At 37.3% G+C, this 16,795-nt stretch overlaps 1 protein-coding gene across 2 annotated transcripts in view; it reads right to left on the bottom strand.

Moving 5' to 3' along the window:
* Nucleotides 1–16,795, bottom strand: part of BTBD9 (BTB domain containing 9) — a 470,437-nt gene that overhangs the window by 389,265 nt on the left and 64,377 nt on the right. For both annotated transcript variants that reach the window (XM_037063262.1, XM_037063263.1), the window contains exons 3-4: nt 15,638–16,001; nt 13,536–13,800 (exon numbers count right to left, since the gene is read on the bottom strand). In XM_037063262.1, coding sequence (XP_036919157.1) covers nt 13,536–13,800; nt 15,638–16,001 — 629 coding nt within the window. The remainder of the gene's footprint in view (nt 1–13,535; nt 13,801–15,637; nt 16,002–16,795) is intronic.

The raw sequence follows: 16,795 nt of genomic DNA, 5'->3' as shown, positions 1-16,795 counted from the left end.
CAAGATAAATAAAAGTCACTACATAATACTAAAAGTATTAATCCAACAAGATGATATAACCTTTCTAAACATACATGCATCCAACATAGAAGCACTTAAGAATATAAGGAAAATCTTGGAGGACTTTAAGAAACAAATAGACAGCAATACAGTCGTTTTATGGGATTTTAACACACCACTATCACCAATGGATGGATCTTCCACACAAAAACTCAATAAGCAAACAACTACCTTAAATGACACACCAGACTGAATGAATTTAATTGACATTTATAGAATGTTTCATCCCACAGCAAAAGAATACACATTTTCCTCGAGTACACATGGGTCAAAGATAGACTACATGGTAGGACACATAATAAATCTTAACAAATCCAAAACAAGTGAAATCATGTCATGCATCTTCTTGGATCACAATAGCTTACAACTAAAAATCAACCACACACACACACAACTCAAAAATATTCAAATATGTGGAAATAAATAACATGTTATTAAATAACAAATGGATCAACAATGAAATTAAAAAGCACTTGGGAACAAATGAAAATGAACAAACAACAACCCAAAACCTATGGGACAAGCAAAAGCAGTTCTGAGACAGAAGCTCATAGCATTATAGGCCTACCTAAAGAAAACAGAAAAATCTCAAATAAACAACCTAATTCTACAACTAAAAGAACTAGAAAACCAATAAACAAAGCCCAGAGTGATAGAAGGAAGGAAATAATCAAGATCAGAGCAAAAATAAATGATATAGAGACAAAAAAAATTCAAAAGATCAATGAAACCAGGAGCTGGTTCTTTGAAGAGATAAACAAAAATGATTAACCTTTAACCAGACTCATGAAGAAAAAGAGAAAGCCCTAAATATTTTTTAAATCAGAAATGAAACAGGAGAAGTAACAAATACCACAGAAATACAGAGAAATGTAAGAAAATACTATTAACTATATGCCAAGAAAGTGGACAACCTGGTTGAAATGCATAAATTCCTAGAAACATACAGTCTTCCAAAACTGAACCAAGAAGAAACAGAAAACCTGAATAGACAGACAGAAACTAGTGAAATTGAACCAGTAATCATAAAACTCCAGGCAAACAAAAGTCCTGGACCACATGGCTTCACAGGTGAATTTTACCAATTGTTCAAAGAACTAGCACCTCAAACTATTCCAAACAATTCAAGAAGAATGAACACTTCCAAACATTTTTTTACAAGGCCAGTATTACCCTAATTCCAAAACCAGGTAAAGACACAACAAAGAAAGAAAATTACAGGCCAATATCCCCAATGAACATTAATGCTAAAACCCTCAAAAAAATATTAGCAAGGAGGTAAAAGACCTGTACTCAAAACAACACTGAAGAAAGAAATTATGAAAGACACAAACAAATGGAAACATATACCATGTTCATGTACTGGAAGAATTAACATCATCAAAATGTCCATATTACCAAAAGCAATTTACAGATTTAATGCAATTCCTATTAAAATACAAATGACATATTTCACAGATACAAAACAAACATTTCGAAAATTTATATGGAACTATAAATGCTCCTGAATAGCTGCAGCAATTCTGAGAAAGAAGAACAAAGTAGGAGAGATCACCATACCTGAAATCACACTATATTACAAGGCCACAGTGACCAAAACAGCCTGGTACTGGCATAAGAACAGACACATGGACCAATGGAGCGGAATAGAGAGCCCAGAAATAAACCCAAATCTCTATGGTCAATTAATATTCAACAAAGGGGACAGCAGCATAAAATGGAAGAAAAATAGCCTCTTCAACAATTGGTGTTGGGAGAGCTGGACAGCACATGCAAAAACATGAAACTTGACCATAAACTTACACCATACATAAAAACAAACTCAGAATGGATAAAAGACTTAAATATAAGTCACAACACCATGTAAGTCCCACAGAACACAGGCAGGAAAATCTCAGATATTCCGTGCAGCAATATTTTCACTGATAGGTCCCCTAGAGCAAGGGATATAAAAGAAAGAATAAACAAATGGGATTTCACCAAAATAATAAGCTTCTGCACAGCTAAAGAAAACATTAGCAAAAAATAAATAAATAAAAGGGAACCAACCATCTAGGAAAATATATTTGTCAAGATACTTTGGAAAAGGGTTTGATCTCCAAAATATATAAAAACTCACACAACTTCACTCCAGGAAGACAACCCAATTAAAAAATGGGCAAAGGATGTGAACAGACACTTCTCCAAGGAAGACATACAGAGGGCTCAGGGACATATAAAAGGATGCTCAGCATCACTATCCATCAGAGAGATGCAAATTAAAACCACAATGAGATACCACTTCACACCAGTGAGAATGGCCAGCATAAACAAATCAACAAGCAATAAGTGCTGGTGAGGTTGTGGAAAAAAGGGAACCCCAGTATGTTGTAGGTGAGAATGTAGACTGGTGCAGCTGCTGTGTAAAACACTATGGAATTTCCTCAGAAAACTAAAGATGGAACTGCCTTTTGACCCAGCAATTCCGCTGCTGGGATTATACCCTAAGAATCCCAAAACACCAATTCAAAAGAACCTATGGACCCCAGTGTTCATAGCAGTACAATTTACAATAGCCAAGTGCTGGAAGCAACCTAAGTGTCCATCAGGAAATGAGTTGATTAAAAAATGATGGTACATTTACACAATGGAATACTACCCAGCAGAAACAAAGAAGGAGCTCCTACCCTTCATGACAGCATGGATGGAACTGGAGAGCATTATGCTAAGTGAAGTAAGCCAGGTGGTGAAACACAAATACCATTTGACCTCACCTATAAATGGAATCTAATCAACAAGCCAAACAAGCAAGCAAAATATAACCAGAGACACTGAAATTAAGAACAAACTGACAGTAACCAGAGGGGAGGAGGGAGTGAAGTAACAGGGGAAAGACAGAAAAGGGTCACCAAAGAACATTTATAAAGAACCCCTGGACAAAGCCAAAGGGAGGTAGGATTGAGGGTGGGAGATAGGACAGGTGGGAAAATGGAGACAACTATATTCAAACATTAATTTAAAAATGATAAATTTTTAATTTAAAGAAATAAATAATAAATAAAAGTGTTTCCCTTAAAATGAGGAACAAGACAGGGGTGTCTGCTTTCGTGCTTCTTATTCAACATAATGCTGGAAGTCCATGCCACAGAGATCAAACAAGAAGAAGAAATAAAGGGCAACCATACTGGAAAGGAAGAATTAAAACTGTCATTCACAGACAATAAAATATTGTACAAAGAAAACTATATAGGCTCCACCAAGAAACTACTAGACCTAATAAATGAATTCAGCAAAGTAGTGGGATACAAAGTCAACATTCAGAAATCAATGGCATTTTTATATACCAATAATGAACTATCAGAAAGAGAAACTAAGAAGAGAATCCCATTTACTATTGCAACAAAAATAGGAATAAATTTAACCAAGGAGGAAAAAGGTCTGTACTCAGAAAACTATAGACAGTGAAGACAGAAATGGAGGAAGATACAATAAGTGGAAGCATACACCATGTTCATGAATTGGAAGAATTAACATCACTAAAATGCCCATGCTACAAAAAAAAATCTATGGACCCAATGCAATTCCTATTAAAATACCAATGGCATATTTTACAGATCTAGAACAAATATTCCAAAAATTTTTATGGAATCAAAAAGGACCCTGAATAGCCTCAGCAATCTTGAGAAAGAAGAACAAAGTTAGAGGGATCACAATACCTGATATTAATCTATACTATAAGACCACTGTAATCAAAACAATCAGGTACTGGTGTAAGAACAGATACACAGATCAATGGAACAGAACAGAGAGCCTGGAAATAACCCACACCTTTATAATCAATATTTGACAAAGGAGGCAAGAGCATACAGTGGGGTAAAGACAGCCTCTTCAATAAATAGCATTGGCCTGGCTGGTGTAGCTCAGTGGTTGAGCACGGGCCTGTGAACCACACGATCGCGGTTCGATTCCCAGTCAGGGCACATGCCTGGGTTGCAGGCCAGCTTCCGGTTCCTGGCAGGGGACGCACGAGAGGAAACCATACATTGATATTTCTCTCTCTCCTTCCCTTCCCCTCTAAGATAAATAAATAAAATCTTTAAAAAAAATAGCATTGGGATAACTGTTCTGGTACATGCAAAAAAATTAAACTAGAACACCAACTAACACCATACACCAAAATAAACTCAAAATGGATAAAAGACTTAAATGTAAGTTGTGATACCATAAAAATCCTAGAAGAAAACACAGGCAGAGAAATTTCAAATATCTCACAGCAATATTTTTGCCAATATCTACCCTGGGGCAAGGGAAACAAAGGAAAAAGTTTAAAAATGGGACTAGATCAAATTTAAATGCTTCTGACAGCTAAAGAAACCATCATCACAATGAAAAGGGAATCCACTGTATGGGAGAATATATTTGCCAACCAACGATACATCAGACAAGTGTTCAATCTCCAAAATATATAAACAACTTAGAAACTCAACACCATGAATACAAACAATCCAATTTAAAAATGGGCAAAAGGCTTGAATAGACACTTCTCCAAGGAGGACATACAGAGGGCCCATATACATATGAAAAAAATGTTCAACATCACTAGCTATAAGAGAGATGCAAATTAAAACCACACTGAGATATTACCTCATACCTGCCAAAATGGCTATCATTAATAAATCAACAAACAACAAGTGCTAGCAAGGATGTGGAGAAAAGGGAACCCTAGTGCACTGTTGATGGGAATGCAGACTGGTGCAGCCACTGTGAAAAGCATAGAGTTACCTCAAACAATTAAAAATGGAACTGCCTTTTGACCCCACATTTCCACTACTGGGAACATATCCTAAGAATGCCAAAACATCAATTCAAAAGAATATATGCACCCCCATGTTCATAGCAGCACTATTTACAATAGCCAAGATATGGAAACGACCTAAGTATCCATCAGTGGATGAGTGGGTTAAACATGTGTGGTACATTTCACAATGGAATACTACACTGCAGTATCAAAGAAGGAATTCTTAACTTTTCTGACAGCATGGATGGAACTCGAGACTATTATGCTAAGTGAAATAGGCCAGCTGGTGAAAGACAAATACCATATGATCTCATATTTAAGTGGACTCTAATGAACAAAATGAACAAACAAACAAAATAGAACCAGAGGCATAGAAACACAGATCAGACTAAAAGTTGTAAGAGGGGAATGGAGAGGTGGAGACTGTTTGATAGAAGGGGAAAAGATTAGTCAAAGAATATATATGAAGGACCATGGACATGGACAATAGTGTGGGGACTGACTGTGGAAACAGTGGGTGGATTGGGTGGAGGGGAACAAAGAGGGAAAAATGTTATAGCATAAACAATAAAATACTTAAATTTCAAAAATATATACAGTGACATTAAAGGAGATAGTAAGTAACAATAGTTTTCTTTACATTTGTAATTTTTAAAGTATATTTTATTGATTATGCTATTACAGTTGCCCCATTTTCCCCCCCAGTGCTCCACTCTGTCCAGTACCTCCCTTCTGTCTGGCAATTCCCCCCACTTAGCTCATGCCCATAGGTCATGCATACAGTTCTCTGGCTTCTTCATTTCCTACACTATTCTTAACATTCCCCTGTCTATTTTGTTATTTTTAACCCCCCTCCCCTGTCTATTTTGTACCCACCAATTAAGTTTCTGCATCTCTGCATCTTTTCCCTCATTCTCCTCCTTCCCCCTCACAACTGATAATCCTCCAAGTGATCTCCATATCGATGATTCTGTTCTTGTTCTGCTTATTTGTTTAGTGTATTTTTTTGTTTTCCTGATTCAGTGTGGTCACAGTTGTGAGTTTGCTGTTATTTTAATGTTCATAGTTTCGATCTTCTTTTTTTCTTAAATAAGTCCCTTTAACATTTTATATAATAAGAACTTGGTGATGATGAACTCCCTCAGCTTTACCTTGTCTGGGAAGCACTTTATCTGCCCTTCAATTCTTCAATTCTAAATAATAGTTTTGCTGGATAGAGTAATCTTGATTGTATGTCCTCACTTTTCATCACTTTGAAAACTTCTTTCCAGTCCCTTCTTGCCTGTAAGGTTTCTTTGGAGAAATCAGCTGACAGTCTGATGGGATTTGTAGGTAACTGTCTCCTTTTCTCTTGCTGCTTTTAAGATCTTTTTATCTTTAACCTTTGGCATTTTAATTATGATGTGTCTTGGAGTGGGTTTCTTTGCATCCATCTTGTTTGTGACTGTGCTTCCTAAACTTGTATGTTTATATCCTTCACAAATTAGGGAAGTTTTCTTTCAGTATTTTTTCAAATAAGTTTTCAATTTCTGGCTTTTCCTCTTCTCCTTCTGGTATCCCTATGATTCAGATGTTGGGACTTTTGGAGAAGTCCCATAGTCATCTTATTCTCTCATTTTTTAAAAAAATTCTCATTTCTTCATTCTGTTCTGGTTGACTGTTTCTTTCTTCCTTATGTTTCAAATCATTTATTTGAACACTAGCTTCCTTCCCTTCACTGGTGGTTCCTTGTGGACTTTTCTTCATTTCATTTAGTGTAGCCTTCATTTCTTCTTTTACACTCTTGTTGTATTCCGTGAGTTCTCTGAGCTTCCTTATCACCAGAGTTTTGAACTCTGCATCTGATAGCTTGGCTATCTCCATTTCCTTTAGTCCTTTTTCTGGGGTTTTATTCTATTCTTTCATTTAAGCCATATTTCTTTGTCTCCTAAATTTGGCAACCTCCCTGTATTTTTTTCTGTGTATTAGGTAGAGGTGCTTTGACCCCGTCTTAGCGCACCTGTTAAGTCGTATGGGGTGGAGCCTTACATATTTGCCAGAACGGGGCAACCCTTTTCACTACTTTGTGACTGTACATAGGGAAGGGGTCATAAAAGGGACAATGCCACTGCCTGGCTGCTGGAGATTTGCTCAGCACTCACCCCATTTTCAGTCACTTCACACTCTCTCCCATATATGACTGGTGCCCTTCTACCTGTTTCCCTGGTGGTGGTTCCCAGAATGAGTGGGTGTGTGGACATTCTAGGACCATGCAGGCCCTTTAAATGGACTCTCCTGAGAGACCAGCAGTTTCTTCCACTGTCCCAAGCCCCACTGGTTTTTACAGCCAGAAGTTATTTGGATTTATTTCTCAGTGCAGGAACCCTGGGCTGTGTAATCTGGCCTGGGGCTGGGATTACTTGCTCCCCAGGTATCCCTCCTGATATTTATCTACCACACATACCTGTAGTACCGCCCATTCTTGTAGCAGCTGCCACCGCCTTGCCACCACAACACCGTGTCCTCTACACCCTGGTTCCTTGTCTCACCCCTCCTACCCGCCTGGATGAAAAAGGCTTCTTTAAATCCTTGGTTGTCAGACTTCCACATGGTTCAATTTTCTGGCAGTTCTGGATGTATTTTGTTTTGAAGTTAGTTTGATCCTTCTTATGGTTGTGCAAGGAAGCAAAGCATGTATACCTTCGCCTCCATCTTGACGAGACATATTTGTCATTTTTGAAGCATTTTACAAACATTAAGGGGAGGAGTTAAGCTTTGAAGTTTCACAGCTAAGCAGAAACAAGCCAAAATCTGAGTGGTACTAGGTGTACTAGGTTAATTATCTTGTGTTTTTCTTTCATTGTCTTATATTCTTGACTGTCTTTTACTGAACTCTCTAGTATTGGGTTGGCCAAAAGGTTCATTTGGCTTTTTCCCATAAAATGGCTCTAGTAGTACTTAGTTGACTTTAACTTCAATCAAAACAATTCTGTTAGATTGTATTGTGACAGCTGTCATATCAGTCTGCATTTTTTAAAAAACTTATCAAAATTGGTGAATTTTTGTGTAGCAATTTTGATATTGAAGATGAAAGAAAATGTCATTTTGGCATGTCATGCTTTATTATTTCAAGAAAGGTAAAAACTCAACTGAAACCCAAAAAAGGATTTGTGCAGTGTATGGAAAAGGTACTGTGACTGATCAAACATGTCAAAAGTGGTTTGCCAAGTTTCGGCTGTGGATTTCTCTCTGGATGATAGTCTGTGGTCAGACAGACCAGCTGAAGTTGAAAGTGAACAAATCAAGACATTAACTGAGAACATTCAATGTTATACCACACGGGAGAAGAGTCAACATACTCAAAATATCCAAATCAACAAAGTTATTGGTGAAAATGAAAAACGTGTCTTTAATGGAAAAAACTAAATGAACTTTTTGGCCAACCTAACACATCTAGGTTGATACAGTTGTTCACCCTTAATGGACCTTTTAGATTCACACTTAGCTCTCTGATGACCCCTAATCCTCTTCTCCCCAACCTGACCTCCCTGAAGAATGATAAATCCTCCCTTCCAACAAGTGTGGTATCACGTATGACTTTCTTCACAACTCCTGTCTTACCTTACCTTTCCCACTATCTCCACTCTCTGCATGCCTCCCTTCGATATTGTGCAGCTCTGGTCCTCAAACACCACAAAATAAAAAGAGGCTGCAGACTCTATTGAAGAGCACACTGGCCTCATGAGTCTAGTCAGCACTTTGGTTCCAACTCAGGCATCAGTCCACTGAGAATTTTAGGCAAATTACTCACAAAAATCAAGGAATGGAAACATATAAGAGCTGAAAGGGACCTTCATCCTATTTATTTAAAGGGAAAAACATCCTAAGTGGCTTTCTATATGCTGGCCCCTGTGTTAGACTCAGCCCTCTAACTGCTCACTATCTAACAGAGTCAAGACTTCATGTCAGACATGAGCTGCCTCCCCAAAGGAACATTCAGTAGAGATTATTCGTGAACCCCCTGGTTTACAGATGAAGATACAATAAACTATAGTTGGGAAGATATACTAGTAATAGAAGTCAAAGAGTTTTAAAAGTATTAATGTGTCACTGTTGTCATTGCTGTCTTTCTGTGATAGGTGAGACAAATTTTAAATTCCAGTTTAGAATCAAGGGATAAATACATTCAGTCATTTATTTTGAAGTCTAGATTCAGGCACTATGCTAGGTGCTAGAAAAATACAAGTGAAAAGACACAATTACAGCCTTCATGGAGCTCAGTCTACTAGGAGTCTAGGCCAAGAAAAGCAACAATTTTAGTATTACAGTGGCAAACTCCATTGGTCTGAGATACAGAAAAATGTGGGAATAAATATATGTTACCATGTACCTACAGCACAGACTTAAACACACCTATACATATTTATCAATAACTAAGCTGTCCTATGAACAGACTGAGTTTTACTCAATAAGGAAATCCTGAGGATGAAAGTTGTGACATAAACCATACTATAAACATGAAGAAATGAGAAATTACTCTTCTCTTTGCCAAAGTCTAAAACCTAAGATAAGCAATACAAAGTATGAGTACAACTTAGTCCGAATAGAAAAAGTGGCACTAACTTTCAAGGCAGAAATAACTATCCCTACAGCTAAGACAAAACTAAACATTGACTTCCCTGGCTGGTGTGGCTCAGTGGACTGAGCACGGGCCTGCAAACCAGAGGATTGCGGTTCGATTCCCAGTCAGGGCACATGCCTGGGTTGCAGGCCAGTTCCCGGCAGGGGACACACGATACATTGTGTGTCCTTGGCAGAGGCAATCATACATTGATATTTCTCTCCCTCTCTCCTTCCTTTCCCCTCTAAAGATAAATAAAATATTTTAAATAAAATAAAATAAAAATAAAAAGAGAAAAGGGAAAAAAAACCTAAACATTGAGAGAATGGTCTGAGCACAAGTAGCTCAAATACCCTAGGGGAAAATATATTATCATTAAAAGTTAATTCCCTTTCCCCAGGTTGACAGACAAATGTTCATCATTATGCGTGTACAAAACTAGTCCGAACCACTTTCCCTAAAAGACTAACCACCACTGGTAAGTTAAAACATCCTTTGGGTCCTCTTTTTTTTTTTAAGGGTATAAAAACCTCTGTAATTTGGTAAAAAGCCTCAGGATATGCAGCTCTAAGAATTAAACCTTCCAGTAACCATGCTAATGAACTAAAAGAAAAAAATTTAAAAAGGATATTATTCCCTAGTCCCAAGATAAAAGCTCTCTACACTTTATGAAAAGTCCCCAAAGACAAAGAACCTGTATCCAGGAAAGAACAAAAAACAAACAAATTTGCTCAATAATTTCAAAATAAGCAGAATTATCTTTCCAGAACAATAACCTCAGAAACAGTTCTGAATTTTTAGATCCTCTTTTTCCCCTAACAGTAAAGCAATCTGATAAAAGAATTAATAATATAATGTCTGAATAACATTTACTTTGGAAACAGCTAACTTGCTTTTTGGAAAGTGATGTGCTTCCTTAGTATTTATATTATTGCTTTTACTGTACATATACCTAAAAGGTAAAAAAAAAAAAAAAGCCAACTACTTAGTCATTTCTCAAATTTAGAAGTTAGATAAAAGATTCCCTAATATTTGTATAACCTCTTCCTTGAGTTCCCACAGAATCATTCCAAAATGAAGAGCTTAAGATTTATGAGCAATAATTATAGTAAGTTTGTCATTCCAGAACTCTGTGCGCCTCAGCTGGTTGACTGACTACCCCCTTACACGGTAATTTCATGGGTTATCATAATCCAGGTTAGACAACTAACTATACTGAGCAGCTGATCAATTCCAAGCTACCAATTACTATGTGAAATGTCCAAAGCACCTCAGTACTCCTGCAGCAATGTCCCAAGCCTAGCCTTAAGAACAAATCCAGATAGGGGGCCCCATGAGCACCTCAGATCAAAACTAGGGCAATAAAGGAAAAAAGGGAGCTTACAGAAGAGGTTCCAACAATGATCATTTAGAAAGTCTAAAATCATAATACTTGTCTTGTTATCTCTCCCCCCTCCCACCCCTACTCTATCTAGCACCATTTTCTAGCACTTTCAAATCTCTCCCAGCACCTCTCCTGACCTGTTCCCTGCAGCTACCAAACTACTTCTCTACTACCTTTCACTCCAATGTGTTCACAGCAGGCAGTTAACACATTGTAGTTACCACCTTTTCAAGTCTGTGGCCTAATTCCCTGTTTAACCAAGCTTCAGTCTAGACTACTCACCAACTCACCACCATTTACATCCAAATGTTTTCTCTCAGTTCTCAATTTTCTTGACCTCCGACTATCACCAGATACCACTGATCACCCTCTCTCCATGTACAAGCTCTCTCCTCTGTGGCTTCTGTAACCCTCTTCCAGTTCTTTCCCTATCTCTCCAACTCTTCCTTGTCTGCCTTTAGCCCCCTGGCTATAGGCCTACTGCAAATCGCAGACTATGATCTTTACTTCTTTCTCTATGCGCTGGCCCAGGTTTCAACTCTTTCGTCACCAGCTTTGATTGCTTCCTAAACATCAGTAACCTGCATCCACTGTCATTAGACATTTTTCCTTGCATTCATTCACCAAATGTCTGTTACATGCCGTTAAGTATATCAAGATTAATAGGGCTTATGAAGATCATCTCTACCTTCAAAGACTAAAGGTAAGTAAAAAAATATTTAAAATAATGTGATAATTCCTACACAAACATACAGAGATGAGGAAGAATACTAATAATGATAATATAACAATAATTGCCTATATACAGCTTAAACACATTATTTGTGTGCATTATTTCAATTAATTCTCATAACAATAACAGAAAATATAAAACTAAAGGTAAAATCCATTAGGTAATTTAATAGCAGGTTATATAACTAGTAAGTGACTAATTGGACATTTAGAGTCAAATTTGGCTCCAAAGTCTATGTTTTCTCTTCAATGTTCAATGAAAAGAAATCTAAATCTGTAAGGAGAGAAGTCAGCTAGAACACCTATTTCAGATCAGTCAATATTTCAAGAGAGTGTCTAAAGCCACAGTCAAAGAAAAGATTGTTCAGGGAAGTGACTAACATGAGAAAAAACTTAGGACCTGGATGTCCCGGAAGCCCTCGAACTCAGTAAGTCTAAAAATAAGTTCAGGATTTCTTCAAAGAACTACTATATTTCATTAATTCTAAGATACACTTTTTTTCCAAATGTTAACATTTCTGAAACGTGATGCTGTGTCATGGTTTAAGTGGAATTATTGTTTCCTGTCTCAGAGGTGTATAAACAACGGTGCCTCAGAATTTCTGGTTTCTTAAATTTGATAAAATAAGGTAACTTTCTGCCAAACATAATCTTCAAATTTAAATCCCTTGAATCACCAAAATATGGTTTTTAAAATATCTCCTCTATACATCCATTATTTTCCATTTTCCCAGCCACCACTCTAGTTTAAAGATGTATCAGTTGTACACTGGTTAAATACCCTCCTCACTGGTCTCTGGTCTCCTTTAATCAAGTTTTCCCTATTTTAAATCATCAAGTATAGCACCACCACAGATCAATATTTCAAAACTACCACTGTATTCATGCTTCTCCCCATCTCTAAAATCATCTTCTCATTGCACATATGCAAAATCCCAAATTAATTTCAAAGCCTTCCGTGATTTTGCCTGAGCTACCCTTTACAAACTTTCTTGGTTATTAATCAACATAAGCCTTTCACTCCAGTCAAGCTCCTCTGTTCAGTCTTTAAATGCTCTCATCTGAATATGAACATCACCAGTCCTGCCATCCAAAATACACCCCACCCTGGTGCCATTCAAATCAAATGCAAATATGCTCACTTTGAACTTAATAATTTCCATGAAATTTTCCTCAATCATTCTAAGCCACACCCTCTTCTGAAGTACAGAGCATGTACCCTTCTTAAATATTGCTGTATTTAACTCTTCATGGGGTATTTATTATTTCCACAACGAAATTAAAAGGATCCAAGAGACTATATTTTGCATTTAGTGTATTTTAGTGGTTAATTCCATAGCCTAAGTCTAACTCTCAACTCCATGACTCTTTCTGTGTGACCTTGGGCAAGTTACTTAACCTCTCTGTGTTTTGGTTTCCTCACTTGTAAAATGGAACCAATAATGGTATGCACCTCAAAGGACTGCTGTGAGAATTAAATGATCATGTAAGACAGTTATTGAGACAAAAAACTTTATGTGTTCAATGCTACTGTTTATCTATTAAGAAAAATTGCCACATAAGGGTTGGAAATTATACATAAGATTTAGCTATTATTATGGTTATTTAGAATCTCCATGTTCATGTGCATAAAGAAGTAAGCACCTAGCATGTACTTAGTACTGATTTGATGGAGAAAGTGAGGAGAGGTCTTCACATGAGAAAAAGTTTTTGAGGAAAGTATCTATTTCCAACTTTCTAGGGAACGACTAGAGAAATCTGTCCAAGAATGGCAAGAAATACCTCTTTGGGAATCTACGATGGCTACGTACTCTCGGGGGGAATTAGTAGGAAAATGACAAGGAAAGGCATTACACAGGAAGCAGAGCTATATGCTCTTAGACCCACACATGCCATGTACACCTGCACTATAGTTTTGTAGCTGAGACTGTCACATGATGCAAACAAACTCCTTGGGGAGATTAGGATGAACAGGTACTTACTGAGCATGCCTCTGTAATTGAGGTCCATATCCCGGCTCTCTGACCGAACTTTAATAGCATCCAGAATGGCATCAGGAGACAGCAGTCCCGAAGGCCTCACAACATTCAGAAGTTCCGTGAGGCTCATCAGAGGTAAACGCACAGCCTGCATGATTTCAGCATGATTCTCCTTTGAATTGTGCTTACACCAGTTTAACAAGGCTAGGAAAATATCTTTTTCAGGAGCTGCAAATGAATCTCTTAATACGATGTTTAAAAGTGCAGTCTGAAAAGGGTAACAAGAAAAAATTCCAGTTATATGGAGCTCAACCATGTGCATTATCCAAAAAAACTGTGTCAGCTATATGTATACAATTAACTCTTTTTGACCATTTTCTCTCCATCATGTGCCATGCACTCTCTTGCACATTGTGGCTATAAGAATAGCTGCAGGTATCTTGTACCATTACAGCAAACATCCAATCTTTCCAACACATCTGCATCCATCTTTAATAAAATAACAAGAAAAATAAATGGCAACATGAGGAGCTAGCTGTCTTTCCATACACGTTCTTCAGGAGAGTGTACATTTATGAGTAAGACACATCTGGCATTTAAAATTCAAAATCTTTTGTTTCACAGTACTACTGCACGATCATACTTTTGGTTCTCAGATTTTCAGACTGACCTCCAGCAATAGAGTACAACCCTCAAAGACCTTGCCTCTGAAAATAAAGTAGAATCATAAAAATCATAGTTTAAATTCAAAACAAGATATGTAGCTTTCTAAATTAGGCGTTCTCATTCAAAATTCATGAGAAAGGAAAGAACACAGAAAGGGAAAGGAGAGACAACCATCAGGGTTCAGAGAAAGATTTGAGCAAAATAGTTTTACCCTATTACACAGTGTAAAACACCAAATAATAATGAATGTGGAGCTAGCAAATATACTGGGTTGGTCAAAAAGTTCTTTTATTTTTTTCCCATAAAAGACACATTTTTCATTTTCACAAATAACTTTATTGATTTGGATATCTTGAGTATGTCGGCTACATACTGCATTGTATAACTTTGATTGCTGTCAATTAACCTGATTTGATCACTATCAACTCCAACTGGTCTACCCAACCGTGGAGCATCATCTAGCAAGAAACCTATAGCATGAAACTTCACAAACCACTTTTGACACATTCGATCAGTCACAGCACCTTCTCCACAGACTGCACAATTCATTTGTTTCAGATGCATTTTTACCTTTCTTGAAATAATAAAGCATAATATGCTAAAAATGTTGAGTATTTTCTTCCATCTTCAATATTAAAATTGCTACACAAAAACTCACCAATTTTGATAAGCTTTTTTTGAAGATTTTATCTTATTTATTATTAGAGAGAGGGGAAGGGAGTGAGTGAAGGAGAGAAACATCAATGTGTGGTTGTCTCTCACACACCCCCTTACTGGAGAACTGGCGCACAACTCAGGCATGAGCTCTGAATGGGAATCGAACCAGTGACCCTTCAGCAGGCTGGCACTCAATACATTGAACCACACCAGCCAGGGCATTAAGCTTTTTAAAAAAAAATGCATGCTAATATGACTACTGTCACAGTACAATCAAAACAAAATTTTTTCAAATTAAGCTAAAGACAACTAAACACTATGAGAGCCATCTTATAGAAAAAAACAAACTTTTTGGCCAACCCAATATATACAAAACAGTGACTTAAAGACATCCAATGATACACCTGATTTTCTTTATGAATTTTTTTCTCTCAATATAAAGAGTTATTCTCTTTACCAAAGAAATACAAATTGAAAAAATAGAATGCAATAATACCACAAAGACTGTCATCATTTGACTGTCATCACATTGAAAACAACCACACAGCATCACAGTCTCTTCAGCACACAAAATTTACCAAAAGATTCTTAAAAGAAAACAGACACAACCTTTCTCTTATATAATCTACAGTCTCAGTAGCCAGAGGCAGGGTGGCTAGGCAGACAACCTCTCCCACACCTTCAACTTTTATTTTTTATTCTTAGTTCATTGTTGCATTTCTACTGTTCATGTATAAGTAAAACAATGCATGTCTGTAAATTCCTCGTAGACAATGACCCACCTTAGAAAGAGAGAGAAAGCCTTCACTTGAGAGCACCTCCTGAGCATTTCTGTCCATAAACATGCAGCACATGCAAGTTAACTTGGGAAGTGAGTAGAGACTAGCAACATCAAAAGTCATACAGACATTCTGAATGTTAAGTATGGTGCAGAGATACTCCGAGGTAGAATCCTCCAGCTCTGGAAATCCATACTTATGAGCCAGGCTCAAAAAGTCCAGCAGCACCTCCTCCTTCTCATCGGTCAGTGTCGCCCGCCCAGTATAGATGTATTTAAGTAGCATTGTGAATGCTTCTGCAGTGGTGTCTTGAAGAGGGATTTCTGCTTCGGGCTGAGATTCTCGCATTCCACCATACAGTAATGCTCTGTGTGTCAAACAAGAAATGCATGAGAAAAACCTCAAGTAAGAGTTGGTACAAAATTATGAAATAATGGCTATCAACATCATACAAACAGAAGTTTGTAAAGTGACATAAAGATTCAGGTAAAGAAATGCATAGTAATCATTTTAAATAGTTCTTTAAAACATTAAGAGAAATCATTTTTAAACTATTTTGAATTGATTTTATAGACAACTAGATCAATGAAATATCCTGAAAGCTCAAGATATATAATAGACATTCATTAAATAGAAAGATGAGCCCTTGCTGGTGTAATTTAGTGGACTGAGTGCCAGCCTGCAAACCAAAGGTCACCAGTTCGATTCCTGATCAGGGCACATGCCTGGGTTGCAGGCCAGTTCCCAGCAGGGAACGCACAAGAGGCAACCATACATTGATATTTCTCTCTCTCTCTCTCTCCCCTTCCCTTCCTCTCTAAAGATAAATAAATAAAAATATTTTTAAAAAAATGAAAACTAGACAGTCATGTCTAGTCATGTAATGGATTTGAATTTCTACCTCTTACTCCAGAGAAATAATATGAACCAATTAAACTTTCAATCTATCTGGAAAGAAAGGGCAGCCAGAGGATGACAAGGTAGGAGCACAGAAAAGGAATAGTGAGGAGTGAGAAAGAAAACTTGTAAAAGTGAGAGCAACAGAACAAGGGGACAAAAGGAATTTCCCCAGCTCCTAACATTCTGACAGCAGGTTTAGCATTTCAGGGTCCCCCCCACACCTGCCAGGAACTTTTCTCACCCCCACCCCCCAGGATCAGT

Source organism: Sturnira hondurensis, unplaced genomic scaffold (genome assembly GCF_014824575.4).
Source record: "Sturnira hondurensis isolate 20B ecotype Veracruz unplaced genomic scaffold, ASM1482457v3 Scaffold0014430, whole genome shotgun sequence".
NCBI classification, from domain to species: Eukaryota; Metazoa; Chordata; class Mammalia; order Chiroptera; family Phyllostomidae; genus Sturnira; species Sturnira hondurensis.
The sequence above is the reverse complement of the archived record's forward strand: the minus strand, read 5'-3'. Positions and strand labels throughout refer to the sequence as shown.